The 18,849-nt window shown below is 37.7% G+C and overlaps 1 protein-coding gene across 4 annotated transcripts in view; it reads right to left on the bottom strand.

Annotated features, from left to right (window-relative positions):
- The window catches only part of AKAP9 (A-kinase anchoring protein 9), a 142,514-nt gene that overhangs the window by 119,425 nt on the left and 4,240 nt on the right, over nt 1-18,849 (bottom strand). For all 4 annotated transcript variants that reach the window (XM_054991883.1, XM_054991881.1, XM_054991882.1 and 1 more), the window contains exons 2-3: nt 8,065-8,319; nt 4,744-4,788 (exon numbers count right to left, since the gene is read on the bottom strand). In XM_054991883.1, the coding sequence (XP_054847858.1) occupies nt 4,744-4,788; nt 8,065-8,319 (300 nt within the window). The remainder of the gene's footprint in view (nt 1-4,743; nt 4,789-8,064; nt 8,320-18,849) is intronic.

Genomic DNA, 18,849 nt, shown 5'->3' on the forward strand with positions numbered 1-18,849 from the left:
CAGCACCCAACCAAATCCTAGGGTCACAATCTTCCTCCATTCCTGTTTCTCCTGTCTCTCTCCATGCACTCTGATTCACTCTCTCCCTTCAGGTTTCTTGGCAAATCAGAAATAGAAGGAGACATCCAAAATGTAAGAGGGTGAGGTGAGAGGGCAAACTCTAGCTCCACTTACAAATTTATTTAGTTAGGTCTGTGGAAAAAGATTTTGCTCTACCCTCACAATCCAGAATATGGAAACTGATGTCAAAGATGAATGCTACTAAAATGTAGGAATTCCTCTGCTAGTACTCAAGTACCCTACTTGTGTATTTGTAATTTGTTGCTGAACAGCACAGTCCAGAAGCCATAAATGAGAGCTGATCAAATAAAGCAAGTAGTATAAATAACACAACACAAGTTAACTGTTCATGATACTCAATACATTTGACTCATTATAATTTTAATATACTTTGAAATCAAAACCAACTTACTTATTCTCAACAATTAATCTTTTCCCCAGACCACTTGTTATTGTATTGCTGTCTCTACTAAACCTTTTTGTACTTCAACATTTCCACTTTGCAGTAAAAAGCATAAGAAAAACACATCTGTATCAAGGATCCCCAACATAGTGCCCATGGGTGCCTTGGTGCCCACTGACACATTTCATGGAGCCCACTAAGTTTTTTTAGGAAGTGGGTACAGCCAGGTGGGCCGCTCGTTCAGCAGGGCTTCTGACTGACTGCCTACTGAAGATTCATCGGCTGTGCAGATTACGACTTTATTTCAGCTGCAATCACCAGTGTTGGTTTTATTCTCTCTCACTCCTCTTTCCTAGTGTGTTTTTAAAATACCTCCTTCTCCTCTGCACTTGGTCTTCCTCTGTGTGATTGGCTCTGCCTCTTGTGACAGCCATTTTGTAGTTGTGCCACAACCCTATGTCAGAATTCTGAAGATACTTCAGGCTCGAAAAGATTGGGGACCCTGATCTATATAATTATATACAGATACAACACTATGACATGCACCAATTCCAATCCAGCAAAGCCTTTTCAAGGTACAATACACAATATATAAATAGCTTAGGTATCAGGACAGAGGTTGGTATACCAGTCCCCCCACCATCCATTATCTCACTTCTCATACATAAATGCCCCTCTCCAAACCAGCCTAGTTTGATGTTATGTGATGCCTACCTGATACTAATCCACAATATATATGTGTTAACCCTGGCAACAGGTCCTCATAAACTCCAGTTTAGGTTCTAATACATGTAATCTCACAGCACACACTCATTTCCCAGAGATAAATCAAGATGGGTATCCGTGTTAGTCTGTCTGTAGCAGCAGAAAAGAGCAAGAGTCCGATAGCACCTATAAAACTAACAAAATTTGTGGCAGGGTATGAGTGTTCTTGAGTCACAGCTCACTTCTTCAGATACAATTCCCAGACTAGCCTTTAACATTTTCTCAGCAGCAAACTAAATTTTTAACTTTCAATTTTTAACTTTTAATCTATATCTGTATGCTTTTATACAAAATAATGTTTAAGGCAAATTTACTCAAAATACAATTCCCTTTATATCAATCTACTAAGCAGGACATATATCCAAGACACATCAAGGCATAAAACTATCACCAGAAGGGATCAGTGTTACATTTCAAGAATACACATTAAATATGTAATAAGATCTTTTAAATGGAAGTCAATTACCATTTTAAAATAGTTACTTGTTCCACTGAATTTTTAACCATCTGGTAATGTTTAAATTAGGACTTACCTCCTAAATTTATTACTCCAGCACTAAAGCTGTCACATTATCACTTGAGCAACTTACAGTGAAATCCTAAACAGAGTTACTCAAGTCTAAGCCCATGAAATCAATGGGCTTAATCTGTTTAGGATTTCCCTGTTGGTCACTCACATGAAAAAGGGCTCATGTGCATGACCAACAGGGAAATCCTAAACAGATTAATTAAAAAAAAATTGTTACGAACTTCAGTAACCTCAGAACAGAAAATGTTTAATACTGTTATCCGTTGGTGAAAGTTTTACTTCTGGGTGATTGTTTGAAGCAAATATTTATTTCCCTTTGGATTTGCTCATTCTTTAAACTGATTGCATAACCTAATAATTTACACTTTTAAACTCACATTATCTCATGTAGGAAGATGTCATGTTCTATCATGTTACCTCTTGGGTGATTTAAACAAAAAATTAAATCAGAATAAATTCTACATGTAGAACACACATAAGAACACATGAAGCTGCCTTATACAAAATCAGACCACTGGTCCTTTAAGATCACTATTGTTTCCTCATAATGGCCGCTACTCTCCAGATTCTCAAACTGAGTTCATTCCTATCACCTACTACATGATCTTTTGAAGTGGATCTTTTATACCCTGCCTTTCTTCCCAATGGGGATCCAAAGCAGCTTACATCATTCTCCTTCATTTTTTACTCAAAACAACCCTGTGAGGGAAGTTAGGCTGAAAGAGTGTGACTGGCCGAAGGTCACCCAGTGAGCTTCCGTGGCAAAACAGTGATTTGAACCCGAGTCCAGCACTCAGATCTTAGTCCAGCACTCTAACCACTACACCACCAGCAGCTCACCAATATCCAGCATCCCCAGTACAATTCACTGACTTGACTGAAAATGCTGGAAACTGAGACCATGGACATTTATTCTACCTCATTACCACTATGTAGTTTTATTCTTCAATTATAGTTGCATACATTGTAAGCTTATTAAGTGGAACTTGAAAGCCTACATATTTAATGGACACGTATGTGGGTTTCTTCACTGCTACAAAAATCCAGTCATTTTAAACAACATTCAGTTTCCATAGGCTGGAATCAAAGGTATCCTTCTAATGAGGAAGGAATTTTATGTTCATTAAAGAAATTTTCCTAAAGAAGAGGGTTCACCTTCAGTGAATCCTCCTTGACTGAAGGGCACCTTTGGATCAAACCTTATCAGTGGTAAAAGATATGTACATAACCAGTAGTTAAGAATAACCTTTAACGACTCCTTACAGAACTGTCGCATTGGAGGCAGGCATGACACTTAGAAGGATGTACAGAGCAAAGGCAGAACATTTTTGTTACCAAGATTTATTCAGCTGTCTCTGTAAATCTCAGAACTGTATCTCTAACTGAATATTCATAACCACTATTCAATCATAGTCATTATGGAGTGTTTAATTAGTATGATTAAAAGTTAGAATGCTGTTAGTAATTTCTGACAAAATCTATTGCTTTCAATTTTGGTATACAACAGCAGTCTACAAAAGGCTGTGCTTGCCTGGGGCTTCTTCAAGCAAGCATTGGTGGGCACAGAAATGATGGCACTGCTACTGGAGAGACAAGATAAAGTCTCTTTGACAGGAGAGAGGCTCCAATACCTCAGGCGGTCCCTACTTGTGTGGCTCATATTAAATAAGCATCTTTCAGTATGTCTAAGAAATGAACTGGATCAAGACAAAAGTAAGGGCTTTCAAATGAATAATTTTATTAATTTGCTATTTAACAAATTAATCTAGTAATAAAATTTGAAAGACAATGGCACCGCAAACATTCATTATATCCACTCCATCTGAGACACTAAAGGAACTCGGAGAATAGCTGCAGAAGTAATCTGTTCAGTGACTAACACTAACAAGAGAAAGGAGGAGGAAATCCATAGAGATGAGGGGATGGGAAGCAGAAGAGTGGCTAGAGAAAACGGACTATGCTGAGACGGCTAAACTGACGTCGTTGATCAGGGGAAAGAACTTAAAGAAATATCAAATTATATGGAAACCCTTTATCGACTTTTTGTATGCAACAGAATGTGATGAACTAATGACATGCTTCTGAAGAGAGCGAAGGAATGTGTCGATGGAAAGGATAAATATTTACTAATGGTAACGTTAGATTTGGTATAGAATATGTACTGTTGATAGACCTCTTCAAATGGAACATTGGTATATATCCCTACTATATATATGCATTTTTCTTTTTCCTTTCCCCCTCTTTATTCTCTTTTTCTTTTCTTGTTCTTTTTTTCCTATTATAATTATGTTAAAATCTTTAATAAAAATTTATAAAAAAAGAGAAGAGGGAAGAGAGAGAGACAGCATGCGTGCAAGCTCACAGTGAGTTAGGCCTCCACCAGGCCTGTTTACGTGACCAGATTCACTAAACTCAAATCAACTTATTCGTGATCTGCTGAGCACAAAGTTGCTGAGTAAGTTTGCAAGTATTACCACCGCACTGCAATCTTGGCCCTGCCAAGTATTTATGCAGCTACCATTATCTCAAAAAAATCTTTCACTGTTCTAAATTAACTGCAAGGTTAGTAAATAAGCTAAAATTAATCTGCAAAAAAATGTATACGTATACAACAGTATTTCATAACTAGAACCTGAAAAAGCACAATGAAATAAAAAGGGACATTTGCAGATGAGAATTGCTACATAATATCATAAAGCCTCTTTTCCTTAATATATTTACATAAGGTTCTAATTTCTTATTTCCTAGTTTCATTTCGGGCAGAGCTTAGAAAGCAAGTATCACATTCAATATAATATTACACAAGCCTCCCTCTCTCTTGCACATGACCAATAAGACTGCAACTAAGCAAGTACGAGCATATCATATACAACATAGGATTAAAATTAATATATTATGAAATGATTTTTTGGGTTTAAATTGGGAAAATCCATTAATGAAGTCAATGCACCAAATGGTTTTTTGTAGAATTTAATTCTAGTCTTACCTCTGAGCTATAATCATCAGCTGTAGTGGAAATCTCACTTTCCAGCTAGAAGAAGACAAAATAAAAGGACAAAAATAAACATCCAGCTATAACAGATTTCAAATACACACATCATTCTTCCCCATGCCTTTATACTTCCACTGTTCCCTGACAAATAAATGACTTGAAGTTGGTGACTTTTTCTAGTATGCTAAGACAACATTCAATAGCCCAAGAGGCAATAAATCATCTATTCTTTCTAAGAGCACTAAGAACAACTGTGTTGAACCAAAATTAAGATCCTTCAGTCAAGAAATAGCAGGTGTAAAGACAACTGGGTTTTATAGTACCTTTGGTCTTTCCCTATGGAGAAATACATTATGTAAGCTCTGACTGTGAAAATTATGGTTATTAACCATCATCTGAATTCAACTGATCATTTCAACGATAGTTCGGGAACTTAATTTTTTTCTGAATGTTACCTGCATGCCACTTAAAACTAGCATGTTTATGACTGAAATTCCGTATTTTTAAAGGAGTTTAAGTGCTCCCATCCTATGGTGCCTTTTACAAGCTCAGAACATACAAAGTGGTGATGAATGTGCAAAACTTCCCCATTCATTTCTATGGATGGGTAGGCTTTAGGTTTACCATTCAGCACACACAGAGTAGACTCTTCCTGTAAAAATGAATGGAAAATCTCATTTGCAGCGAGACCTCAGTGTTTACATGCATCACCTTGAACCATGTGGAAAGGCAGGATATGAACATTTTAATTTAAAAATTTATTAATTAATAAAAATCACAGTATACATACATGTCTGTATCAGGGCTAACAAATACTCAATACTCAGGTAAAATTTTAGCTCAATTTTTAACCTGCTATTTTATTGCAACTTAAGTAAAAACAAATAGCACAATGTCTTAATAGTTTCAATTAGAGATGGGCAAGAACTGAAATATGAACCAAAGTTCGTGATGAGGGCCAGTTCGTGGTTTGTGAACCGGTGGTTCGTCAGAGCCCATTTCTGAAGAACCACCACGAAATTTAGGCTGGTTCGTTTGGTTCATTTTTTGGTTTGTCACTGTAGACAGCCTGGCGCTGATCAATCAGTTTCCTGGGCAACAAATGATGGACTTCCTACAGACCTTCTGCTGACCCGGAAGTGGCCTTTGGCTGCCCTGGAAGTGACGATTTGCTGACCTGGATGTGACGTTTTCACAAACCAAACGAACTGGTTCGCAAACTGGGGCAGGTTCGTGGTTCATGAAATGTGACAAACCATGAACTGCACGGTTCATTTTTTTCCAGTTCATGCCCATCTCTAGTTTCAATGTTTTGTTAATTACTTCCCAGAAGATCTTTTTCCCCACCTTTTATTCTTCTAGATCCATTAGGCTAATCAAATGGCTGTTTTTCTTGAAGAAAATAACTTTTCTCTATTAATTCAATTGTTTCAAGGATAGCATTTCAATGTTACTATTATTACTATATGTTATAGAGACTGCAACAGAATTTCTTCATGCTTGATATATTATAGCAAGTTTCCACAAGTCTGTTCCCCCAAAGCAGGATGCTCAGCAGCAAAAAGATCCCTTCTGTGGGTGCCAAGGACTCTGGAGTGCATCAGTAGAAATTTGCCTCCCTCTAGTGCAATTGGGAAAACCACTTCCTCCCCCACCCCTTTCATGCAGTGGAGGGCCAGGGAAGGTTCTTTACATTGTGCTGAACGCTGAACACAGATCCAGAGCAAGTTCCTTCCTTGCCTGTTCCTGTAGAAAAGAGCAAGATACCAGGTATCTAAAGAAGTGAGCTGTGGCTCATGAAAGCTCATACCCTACCACAAATTTTGTTAGTCTTATAGGTGCTACTGGACTCTTGCTCTTTTCTACTGCTACAGACAGATTAACACGGCTACGCATCTTGCCTGTTCCAAGTCCTCTTGCATGATCAAAAGACTTGGGAGAGGGAAAGGCTTCTGATGCAAACAAAAACATCAAAACAGTAATTAAAATTCAGAGCCTGCACCTAATGGCAACCTGTACAGTTTGGAGAGGGGGGGTATTTATATTTTATGTACACCCACACATAGTGTGCATTTGTACTTTAGACACTGTTTTAGATTTCAATTAATATAGTAACAAATTTGGCATCTGCATTTAACACTGGGTTAAATCTGACTGGCTATAGTCCAAAGTGTCACACAATTAGTTCTCTGTGCCCAAAGGGGACTAGGAGATGATGTTTCTCAAGCTCTAGCCTCTTTTCCCCATTCCACGTTACAAGGAATTTTAAAAGCATTTTTGATATGTCATTGAAAGAGAAACATCTATTCAAGAAACAAAAAAAGAGCCCAAAACATAGGTGCACCAAACATGGGGGGCAGGGGGGAGAGAAAGGAATCCTAGTCCCTAGAGTATTCTGCCTATCTTGAATGAGATCTTTTCAAAGTCCACACATGTAACAATGCAATACATTTCCTAGTCTTAAAGAGCTCTCAGGAGCAACCAGTTTCCCAAGAAAAATGTCTGCTTTGAAAGGAGGACTCTTATGGCATTATACTCCCCCCCTCCCCAAACCCTGGCCTCCCCAAGCTCTACTCCCAAATCTCCAGGAATTTCCCAACCTGGAATTAGAGACCCTATTTTGAGACTCCTAGCTGTAATAAAAATCTTTCAACTTTCGACCCAGGCCAAATTGCCCTCCTAGCCCCCTATCTAACTGACTCTGCACATATATCACTCAACCTTTAGATTGTACGGGCCAGTTCAGATGTTACAAAGCCCACGTGGATATTATACAGACATATTCTGGGAGGTGCCAGCTGGAAACTTAATTACCAGGGGTGTGCAAGCCAATTTGGATTGGGAGCACAGCCCCTAAAAGGCGGTCATCTTCCTGCCCTGCTATGGCCCACAGAAACCACTTTTTACCTATACATATATTGCCCACAACATGGACTTCATAATGTGTGAATTGGCCCTCAGTGTCTTTATACTCTACATAATAAAATGCAGACTATGTATTTGCTAACACCTCATCGACAATTCAGTTTTCCTAACTTTTAATTTATTTTTAAAAACATATCATATTATTTCAATACAACAACAGTAAAGACTACAAAAGTCATTTGTTTCAAGTAGAAGGTTTTTTTGTAACATATATAGCAAAGTAACTTCAAGGATTACTATAAAGCAGTAAGAAAAATTACAAAACCAGAATACATTCAAATGGAAACTTTTATCACTCATCATTATTGTGGAAGACAGTGTGTATTTTTTAAATCTCAGTTGGAAATTAAGTAACAAATATAACATTTCTTCTAAGTTAGAAACACTTACTTCCGTAGTATAGGTTTGATTATGTTTGATCATTTCACCACTGTGCAAAGTTCTCACTATAGCAAAGTCAGGTGTAGCAGCTGCTCCTCTTTGGCAGCTGTGTGCAGATACATCTTCACCTTGTGAATGATCAATATCTAGACTTTCTTGGACCAATTCTTCATCTTTGGTGTTTGAGACCTTTTTCTTTTTTTTCTGCTTCTTGGCTGCATTCTGTCCATCAGAGTGTGCTTTCCTTTGTCTAAATTGAGCAAGCTGTACATAAAAGAAAATCTCATTAGGGTGAAAGTTTCTCTCTTTATTGCAAATGACGCTAATTATCAGGGTTTACCAACTGTGCTACAGAAACCTCCAGAGTAATTACTGATAAAAACTAAGCTAGAGGTTTACTGTCCTATATCCTAAATATCCCTGGCTACAGTTTAATATGAAAATAATGTCACACAGCCACATGTAATATGACCAGTACAGCAAAACGTGGTATAATCAGGTAATGTGTTCAAACGTTATACTTAACCATTATCTTCCCTACTTCAAAAGAGATGACCTCAAAACTCACATTTTAAAAGCATATAATTAGTTCACAAACTATGATCTAATATTCACCCATTCTGCATTCCCCACCTCCATCTTATAACTTATTAAGCACTTCAGTAAAATTTTAAGAGAAGAATTTGAACTGGTATAAAGCTGAGTAACTTTTTAAGAGGTCATAATTAAAGAAATGAAATTATCTCTAAACAATTTCTTCTGCACAGAAGTAAATTCCGTAGCTGTATAACAGAAGATACCAAGCAAACCCTACCTTGTAGCAAAACATGCCTATGAACAAAAGTCGCAGGTGAGCCAGACAAAGAACAGCTGAAAACCAATTAGCACATAAGCTATTCAAATACTGTGAGTCAATGCCTTTTACACAGCTTATCACTTTTAATGAGATATAAATGGATTTTCACAACTAAACCTGTACAATACATTTTTCTTAGAAGAAAGCAAATATAGGTCCCTCAAAGAAAGTTACAGATTTGCTATTTGATTAAACACTGGAATTCCATCAGTGTTTATCAACTAATTTTATTCCTTTGAAAGGTTCATCACAGTCTGAATAACCATGTTTTCTTATAATGCAGAAAATAAATACATACACAAGCAATGATCTATATTATAAATACAAAAAAAAAATCCATGCCTTTTGGCAAACATATGCCAAAAGACAGTACTATTATCTTATACAATGCAAGAATACTCTGCTCATGATATTCACCAATCCAGAAAGCCAGGTCTCCATTCAAGGTCCTTGTCAACACTCAAATGACTCAAAAGGATTCAAACTTTTCACACAAAAAAAATCTTTCTTTCTAGTTGCTGTATGATAGAAAGTGAGTCGTTTCTTCTATTTATCAGCCAACCTCAAACTAGCAGAAATGCCACCAGAGGGCTACTGAATTTGCAAACCAGCCACAACATGCTGCACAGCGAAGGACTTTTGTCCTTCTTCAAGTACAGGCTTTCCGTTCCCCCAGCAGGATTCCACAGTCTCTGGCCCTGGATGAGACGGCTGACAAGCTGGCATATGGTTCCTGCTCCACTCACAGAAGGACCTTGAGATTTGCTGAGCCAAAAATGTTCACCAACGTATTTAGTACTTGTTTCCTCCTGCTCTTCTCTGCCTCCTTAATTAGCTTACCCAATTAACATAGCTTTTTTTACTCTACATTAGCAAGCGTTTATAAATTTACTATAAATGTAGGAAACCTGAAACATTTCATTAATATTATAAAAACAACCACAAAAGGTGCCCCACAGAAGTAAAGATTCCCTTAATTATCCTTCCTAGTAATTTGTTGCTAACCCCACCAAGCTCAGGAAAGCAATAGAAAGCTCAAGAGACTTATCTTCTTAACAGAGGAAATAATGGCTTTCAGTTCCCTTAGCCTTTTATACAGCCAGTACTGACATCCAACAGCTACTTAAGGCTGCAAATCTTCCCACTTGCATATCCATAAAAGATTTTAATGCATAATATTATTTTTAGTACAAAAACACATTAAAGTAATTATAACCAATGGACAGATGCAACTCTTTATCTTTGATTCTCGGGGGGGGGGAATTTACTTGGCTGAGTAGTCACAGTATTCTTAACTTTTTGATGAGAAGTTGTGAAATTCCAAATGCAGAATACACATATAACCATTTTAAGACACCACACAAAGGGATCAATAACTTTCCAATTAAATGCAGAATAAGCATTAGATACAAAACCAGCAGTTTAGAATGAAAAAAGCAGTAGAACAGAATGTATGATTCTAGCCCATATTTTTTTCTCCCCTGACCTCCCCCACCAACAGACTTAACAAGGTTACTGCTGAGGGTAGGGGATCTTCCACCACTACCACCCGGCTCCCTTTGCCCACAGCTGTTCCTGTGGCTAGCAGGAGAAAAATAATGTAAAAAGGGAGAAAAAGGCTGTTGGTGACACCACAACATTACTTCCAAAGAAACTGTCAGTCCTCTCTAAGAATCACCAGAAACTCTATGATTTAGAGGAGTTAAAAAGCATTTAGAAAGGCAAAAGGTAAAGGGTAGAAAATGTCTAAAAAAGTGGTAAAATGTAATAAAATGAAAAATACAAATATTAATACATTGACTAATGCCAGATATAAATCCAGCAAGGTCCATTATACACATTTCAGTCTATTTCTTTGACTAAAGTTAAAAATTGTTCAACCATCTATATATTAATTTGTTTTAAGGCAATGCAGTTAATAAAACAGCACCCAGCAACTGATCTTGCAAACTAATAATCTTGACTAAGAATTAATAATTAGTGATTTGTATATCTCAAATGTAAGGAACATGGTTCATAAAAAAGAAACTAGATCACAGCAGGCACGAACACCAAATAGATTAACACAATTCTAAAGCCTTTCTCTGGAATAACAACAAAAACAACAACAGTGTGCTTATATACCATCCTTCCGGATAGATTAGTGCCATACAGAGTGGTGAGCAAAGTCAGTGTTCTTATTATCCCCACAATACAGCTGGGGAGCGGGAACTGAGAGGAGTGGTTTACCCAATACCACTTGTACAACTCATGGCAACAGTGGGAGTTGAACTAGCAGACTGCTGATTTGCAACCTAGACACATAACCACTATGCTACAGCAGGAAAGATTTGAACCACCCTGAAATAATTTGCTATTTAACCTTAAACCTTTTGTTAAAACGTTGGCTTTGGACCTTTAGTTCAGCTTCTCCTTACTTTACCCTTATACTTTAGGAGGGCTCTGGACCCCAATCAACACTTCTTATATTTCCATTCACACAGAATTTTAGGTGTTCTCAATTTTACCTTGGCTTATACCTCAAGAACACATTCCTTTTTTTCTGTTTGTGTAACCTATATATTGTTGCCTCCTCAAAAGGTTTTCATAGCCTCCAAAGGATTTCACCTTAGCTCTCATCTGTTTAACAGGTGTTATAGGAAGGCTTTGTTATAGGTGGCAGTATGACAGAACAGACAGAATGTGAGGGTGGCTGTGAGGTAATAAAAGGATCCTTCCTTGCTTAATCAGAAGTAGAATTTTTTGTAAGTACAGAAGCATAATTGTTGCAGAGGTTTGGTAAGCGTATTGGTTTCAGAATAGTTCTTAAGCTTGGTGGTTTAAAAAATAATTATATCTTCTTAAAGGTATTTTCACAGACTCGCACAGCGTAATTTTCTTCACTAACAGAATAAACTCTCTTCTCATCCACACAGATGCAGAATCACTCAGGTTTTCCTCACAGTTTGCCTGAACTAGACAGATCAATCTCTCACTCTGATATACACAGACTGCCTGAGGTGCACATACAGTTTGCTTGACTTAAGACAAAAATTCTCAGAACACCACACAGATTCACTGAACTTGGAAGAACGAGACCCCTTTCAGGCTTCAATGCAATTGGCCTGTTTTGACCCGAATGAACACTTTCTCTCAGCAGAGACTACAAACCACAGTTCACTCCACCCCCTAAGGTACAGCTGCCAGCCAATCAGATTACACTCCACTCATTTATCCAGCCCTCCTCCTCCTGCTTTCCTCAGAGGCCTACTTTTAAACTTTCAGCCACAATTATTAAAAAACCACATTAACAAGCAGAAATAAAACACAAATTAAATACACTACATGCAAAAATTTACAGCAACTAATCTCTACACTGGTGTTTCCTGTATCTTTGAGCAGCAGCACCTCACAGACGTAAGGCCACTAATCAGGAGTGCATCATGATTAGAGCAGGACTTAGTATTCTAAACCTCTAGCCCTGGTCACACCCCCAGATAAGCAAGGAAAGGGGAGTTCTTGTCTCAAGACTGTGACAGCTGTTACTGTCCCCCCTATGCTCCACATATACCTACAGAATAACCTTGCTTTCCTCAACAGTTGCTAGCAATACGTATGCACAGTGCAGGGGGTGGGGCACACAGATATGCTGGAGCTTCACCATCTCACAGTCAGCACATGACAGTAAAACTACTTTCCCAGCAACTAGAAGCACAACTACACTCATTGGTGACTGCCAGCAATGCCACTCAACTCTTTGTTATGGCTAGTCAAAAACCTATTATGCCTATTACCTTGCTAGCAAACTCAGCTCCAAAGCTCCAAAGCATGGTTCCCTAACATTTGGAAAACCGCAAAGTAGATGGGGGAGAGGCAGAACCTACACGAACACCAAAAGCAGACCTTTGAAGTGCACTTGCTCTTTGCTATGACAACAAATCTTTGTTATCCACAAAATAACTTGCCAATTCAGCAACAAACAACTGGAGATTTTGGCACATAGGAGGTTAATCAGAAAGGCAACCTCTTATTACATGCAAAAAATTACTGACAGCTTGGATAGTTATTTCACTTCATATCTGCTGTAAGGAACAGGTGTGAGTCCAGTTGGCATCACCCATCAATTACTCATTTGCTGGACAGTTATCTACTTTGAAACTCTGCCTGAGTAGTATCGAGTTTCCAAAAGAAGTACCAACATAGGACTGATTATATCTTTCACTGTAAAACAAACAAAACAGGAAGAGGAGGAAAGTCTGAAGGGGGTGGGTAGAAAGGAGTTGATAAAACTCCTGGACATGAGGAAGAAGCTCTCTTGAGTCATTCACCATGAGGGATTAACTCTTAAACTCAGTCTCCCCTTTGCAGCAAGCCTAAGCAGTCACCTTGAGTCCATCTTGAGAACATGTTGCTGAAACCACAAAGGGGGAAACCCCCCAAACCACTTGAATAATGTAATGGATGATTTCTAAATGCTTGCAACTCCCAAGAAACAATAGCCCATCCAAATTTTCCATTACAGAGAATGGCTGTTTTAAGATCTTTTCCTTTGTCCTTTGTCAGTCTGTCCTGTTCACATATGATATGTGGGGGTTTTTCCCTTAATGCATTTCTTAGCATTTTGCATGGGGGTGTGTCTGATCTCTGATCCATGCTACACCCACTTCAATCATGCATACCCACAGAGAAGAGGGGTTGTGCTTATGGGATTTTCCCACAATACAAAATAATACTACCCAGTTTGGTTTCTATCACACTCCTCATTAGTGACACTATATCCTTTTGAAAGAGGAAGACACCTGATGAATTTATAATGTTTCAGTGTCAAATATGCACTGCAGACTTTGTTGAATTTTATCAAACTGAAGTCCTTCACACAGAGTGTACCTGAAATGATCTAAGGCCAAAATAGAAAGTTGTTTTATTAACACTAAAGACTAGTTTGACAGCACTGCATAATTATAGTTAGATTTAATAATAATAATTACTCCTCTATATCGCTCATCTAGACAGATTAGTGCCCCTCTTAGAGTGATGAACAAAGTCAGTGTTATTACTATCTTGTAATATAGCTGGGGAGCTGGGACTGAGAGGACTGGCTTACCTAAGGCCACCTGCTGAGCTCATGGAAGTAGTAGGATTCAAACCAAAAGAGTGCTGATTCACAATACAGCTACTTAACCGCTATGCTACAACAGGACACATTCCACACTGCTGACAGGTACAATGTCTCTAATATGCACAAATAGTCCTCAATATCCTTGAGGAGCCAAGGTCCCATCTCCAGTATCTACATAAATAATATTTATACTGGAATAAGAGGCTGAAGGATGAGAACACAGATACTAAATGTAAACACAACATTGGACTGAAGTAACTCATTTTCAAAATACTTTTATTAGCACTTCCCAAATAAAAATTAGAAATTAGTAACAATCATTACTGAATCAGATCCAATCCATATATTAGTTTTCTAATCAAGTTCTACTAGGTAAATATGGTTTGTTTTAGTCAGAAATATACCGAAAGCCACAGTAACTCTACGCCATCTGTATTTTCCACATAGGAGCTAATTATAAAACATGCAAACACATGAAACACCAGTGAGAGCTGCAGGAATCTCCAAGCAGTGCTTGTCAATCAAATAACAAACCATCAAGGTTCTTAAACATGATTGGAAAAAGTCAAACCTTGACTGCAGGCCAGCTCTGTCTGGAGGAGAAGAGGCAAGGCAACAGAACACACCAGACAACCCTGATGAAGTTGAAAGAGGCCACAACTTTACTGATTACAGCTCGAGGAATATTGGCGCTGCATAGGGCATAGATCCCACCATCGGCTGACCTGCCAGTCAGCCAATGACCCCCATCCCCCTCAGACCACCTGCTGGGGGCAAGGGGGGACATGGGATGACAGTTAGTGGGTGTATGCCTCTATATGGACCCCATGCCACCTGGGAGTGAAGATGTCCCAACTGCCTAGAGTAGGGCGTGCACCTGCCATGCCTCACTCCCCAGATTCCTTAAGGGAATCCTCGTAATAGGTAAAGCTTCCCCCAAAATGGATCTGTGCCCAATGCCCAAACCACCGACTCCAAAGTTGTGACAAAAAGAAAGCAAGTACACACCTTACCCACATGCACTCCCCATGACAAGCCGCAATCAACTCAAAGTCCCACAGCAGTAAACTGCAAAGGTTTTGGAGTTTGCATCAACGGCAAAATTTACTGCATTGATTAGAGAAAGGACATTAGTTAACTTCTTGACTGAATGGAAACTGTTTATAGACTTTTTGCATGAAGTGGATAACAAAGATTTGATGACATCTGGATTTATGGATTAAGAAACATGAACAATAGAAAAAAGAGGGGGTTTGTGACAAACCTAGAGTAAGTGTGACTCTAGAAATTATATATACTTGTTGCGGAGAAAATTGGAACTCAACCTGTAGTGTAATTTAGAGGGGGGGGGTCTTTTTAATTACATAGATGTATGTTTTGTTAGTGTGTCTTATGTTAAGAATGTTTTTTTCTTATTCTCTATATTTATTGTTTATAGTTATTAGCTTAAATAAAGAAAATTCTACCAGTAAAAAAATAAAAATAGTTCCTTTGAGATTATTTTATTTGTATGCAATTGTATGCAGATTTAATCAATTAAAATCAATTTGATTAATCAGTGAACTGCAAACAGAGTCCCGACAACAAAGGCCCAAAGGGAGAGCTGGGTGGGAAGGCTGCCAGAAGCTAAATGATGAGAGGTGGGGCCAGTCCCCCTTAAGAAGGCTGGCAGCAGACTTGAGAGGAAACCGCATCTCTCAAGTCTGACTCCCCGTCACTCAGGCCAGCCTCCTCTGATTGGCTGGCTGGGATTCAAATTGCAGCAGCAACAGCTACCCCGCAGAAGCTGCAGGGAGCCTCTACTCCCTCAGAACATGGTGGCTGCGCCCCTCCACCTCACAATTTGCAACTGGATCCCCCAAGTAAGTTTGGGAACTGGTGTTTTAAAAAAAACTTATTGTATTTAGTTATTTAAATTTTTAAAAAGTATTTTATTTAGACAACAAGAAGCCAACTATTTTGTTGGACCATTTACAAGACTGCCATCTGCTATATCTTGATCAAAAATATTAAAAAAAAATAAGTCAAGGGCAACATTAAGACTTGCTTGACATATTTTAAATAATATCAAACAAGAATTGCAGCAAATATGGAAGTAAATTTACTTGTCACCTGCACAACACATTCTGCCCTTAAACTTCAACAGTTCTGTACAAATATAAGTCTCATAAGCACAGAGGCAACTCTGCAGGAATCAAACTTCTCAAATACATGTATTTCAACAAAATCTCTAGAATCAGGCTTCCACAAAGTCTGGAAGGGAAGAAAAAGGAAGTTTACATCTAATAACAAAGGATAAGAGGTCTGGGTATGATCCTGAAAGCTTATACATGCACAAAAATTTCAGTGCACGCGAAGAGTTAGCTTTTTGCTATGGATGGTTTCAATATAGGCAGATAAAGGACTTATATAACTCGGATCGTTCAAAAGATGGAATTAAATGGAAAGATTCAGAATTGGAAGAAGTTATACTACAAGAAAGTAAGAAGAAAATTTCAAAAATTTATAAAATACTCTTGAAGTGGTATACAGAGGATGAAGCTGTTAAAGTCCAGATGGTGAAGTGGGCTATAAATTGTCAAAGAGACATAACAATGGAGGCATGGGAATATGTGTGGGAAAATACACTGAAGATTTCAACTTGTACCAGTATCAAGGAAAATGTTTTCAATATGATATATAGGTGGTATTTGACGCCAAAAAAAATAGCTTATGGAAATGCTAAGATGTCTGATAAGTGTTGGAAATGTAAAAGTCATGAATGATAATTGTATCATATGTGGTGGACTTGTGAGGTCGCTAGGCAGTACTGGGGAGATATTTTAGAAGCGATAAATGAGATTTTGCAGATTTCAATAATAAAGAACCCAGAACTCCTGCTACTGAACTTAAATATGGAAGATGTTCCTACGCAATACAGAACATTGTTATTTTATATGACAACAGCGGCAAGAATTCTATATGCGCAGAAATGGAAAGTGCAAGAAATACCATCTATTGGAGAGTGGATACAAAAGTTGCTGTACATGGCGGAAATGGACAAAATGACAAGAACGCTGAGAGACCAGAATTCTGAAGAATTTTTCAAGGACTGGGGGAGATTGAAGGAGTATTTGGAGAAAAAGTGGGATGTGAAGGGGAAATTATGGCAATTTGAAAGTTATTAACTGGGGAAACTACTAGGGATAGGGATCTTTACCATTCAAAGTGAAGTTTTAATTATTGTTTAGTTTAAATTTTGAATAGATTTGATTTTAATGGATATCATTTAGTTTATTAACAAAATAGGAGATAATAATATATAGAGGGAATAGATAAGTAAGATATAGAATAAGATATGGGTTGGAAAGCTGTTGGAAGTCTATGAAAAAGGGGGGAGGGAAAGGGTGGGGGAAAAGTGATATTTAGGTTTTTAATTGAAAATTATATTTGTAATCTGTACTCACCTAATAAAAAAATTTTGTAAAAAAAAAAAAAGAAATTCAGTACACGCAAAAGAGCTTCTTTCTTTCTCTTCCCAGCAGTGCATTTTACTTCACAGAAATCCCGGTAATCAGCATGCAAATAAATCTAATATTATATATCTAATATATATTAGATATAAATAATATACTTTTACATAAATGTCTACATAATACAAAAAGGTTGTTCAAAAATGTTAAAGGTATTCCACTCATTGCAAGAGCTGTATGGAGTAGAGACATAAGCAGAAAACTAAATACTTCATTAATGCTTTTTTAAAAAAAAAATTACATATGATGTTAGGGGCCTTACTACATGTTATACTTTTGGGTCTGTCCCTGTATCAGCTTAACTGATACAAAACTGTCCTCAAAGGCCAAAACTGCCATGGAAAGGGCCTTGCATCCTCCTCCTGCCTTTTACTGACAGAGACCAAGCCTTGAAGGCTGGCAATACTGTTATGGTTGCCTAGTAATGGCCACTGGGGACTTTTGTTTCTTAAAGCTACAGGGACAGTTTCTATTATTTTGGGAGATTTTAATCCCCCAATATATTTTTTAATTTCCGTTTTTTCTACAAAAGAAAGCTCTATCTTATCTGTCCACAGGTCCAGTCTCTGGATTTAAGTAACCACAGATTTGGACATGTTGAGCATTATGCTGATATTCTACTATTTTGTTTTATCCCAAAATTCTAGAAAATGGTATACTTGAATGCTGTACCTATGTATTAGCAGAGTTCTGGCCATGCACCATTTTCAAAGACATTTACTAGGATACAAATTAAGGAAACATCTTTTTTTCCTGCAAAAATGTGAGATATAGTCAAGAGGACACTATCATTTATTAGATCACTAATTAAAAATATCTGTTAAAGAAATCTGCAGTGATATAAATCTACCCACAATGTCTAAAGGTGCTTTATAAATTAAAACCTGATTACTAGTCTCTTGCAACCTATGAGTGCTAAAAACAAATTACTATAGAACTAGATCATTTAAGCAACTGGAAATGGGATATAGAGATTTCAGGTCTGGTTTGTATATGTAACTGAGGATATGTCTTCAGACATACTCTTCACTCACAGGAGACATCTGCTAGTGGTTTGTATTTCAAAGTGCAATACCAAAATCCACACAACTTAGCTGTGACCATTAAGATCTAAAAGTTAGACATCATAAAATTGACATTAATCAGCTAACATCTTCTACAACTATGTCAACAGTAGATTCTTATGGTACTAAGAATCAATGGACTTGCCCAAACTTATACAGGAGTTTAACGTTTGAACTCCTTTCCTTTAGATACTTGGCAGTGACAGCTGTCAAGTACACAACACACACGTGGTTTAAAGCTAAAAACCAAGTATTCCTGTTTAA

The sequence above is a fragment of the Eublepharis macularius genome, chromosome 11 (genome assembly GCF_028583425.1).
Source record: "Eublepharis macularius isolate TG4126 chromosome 11, MPM_Emac_v1.0, whole genome shotgun sequence".
NCBI classification, from domain to species: domain Eukaryota; kingdom Metazoa; phylum Chordata; class Lepidosauria; order Squamata; family Eublepharidae; genus Eublepharis; species Eublepharis macularius.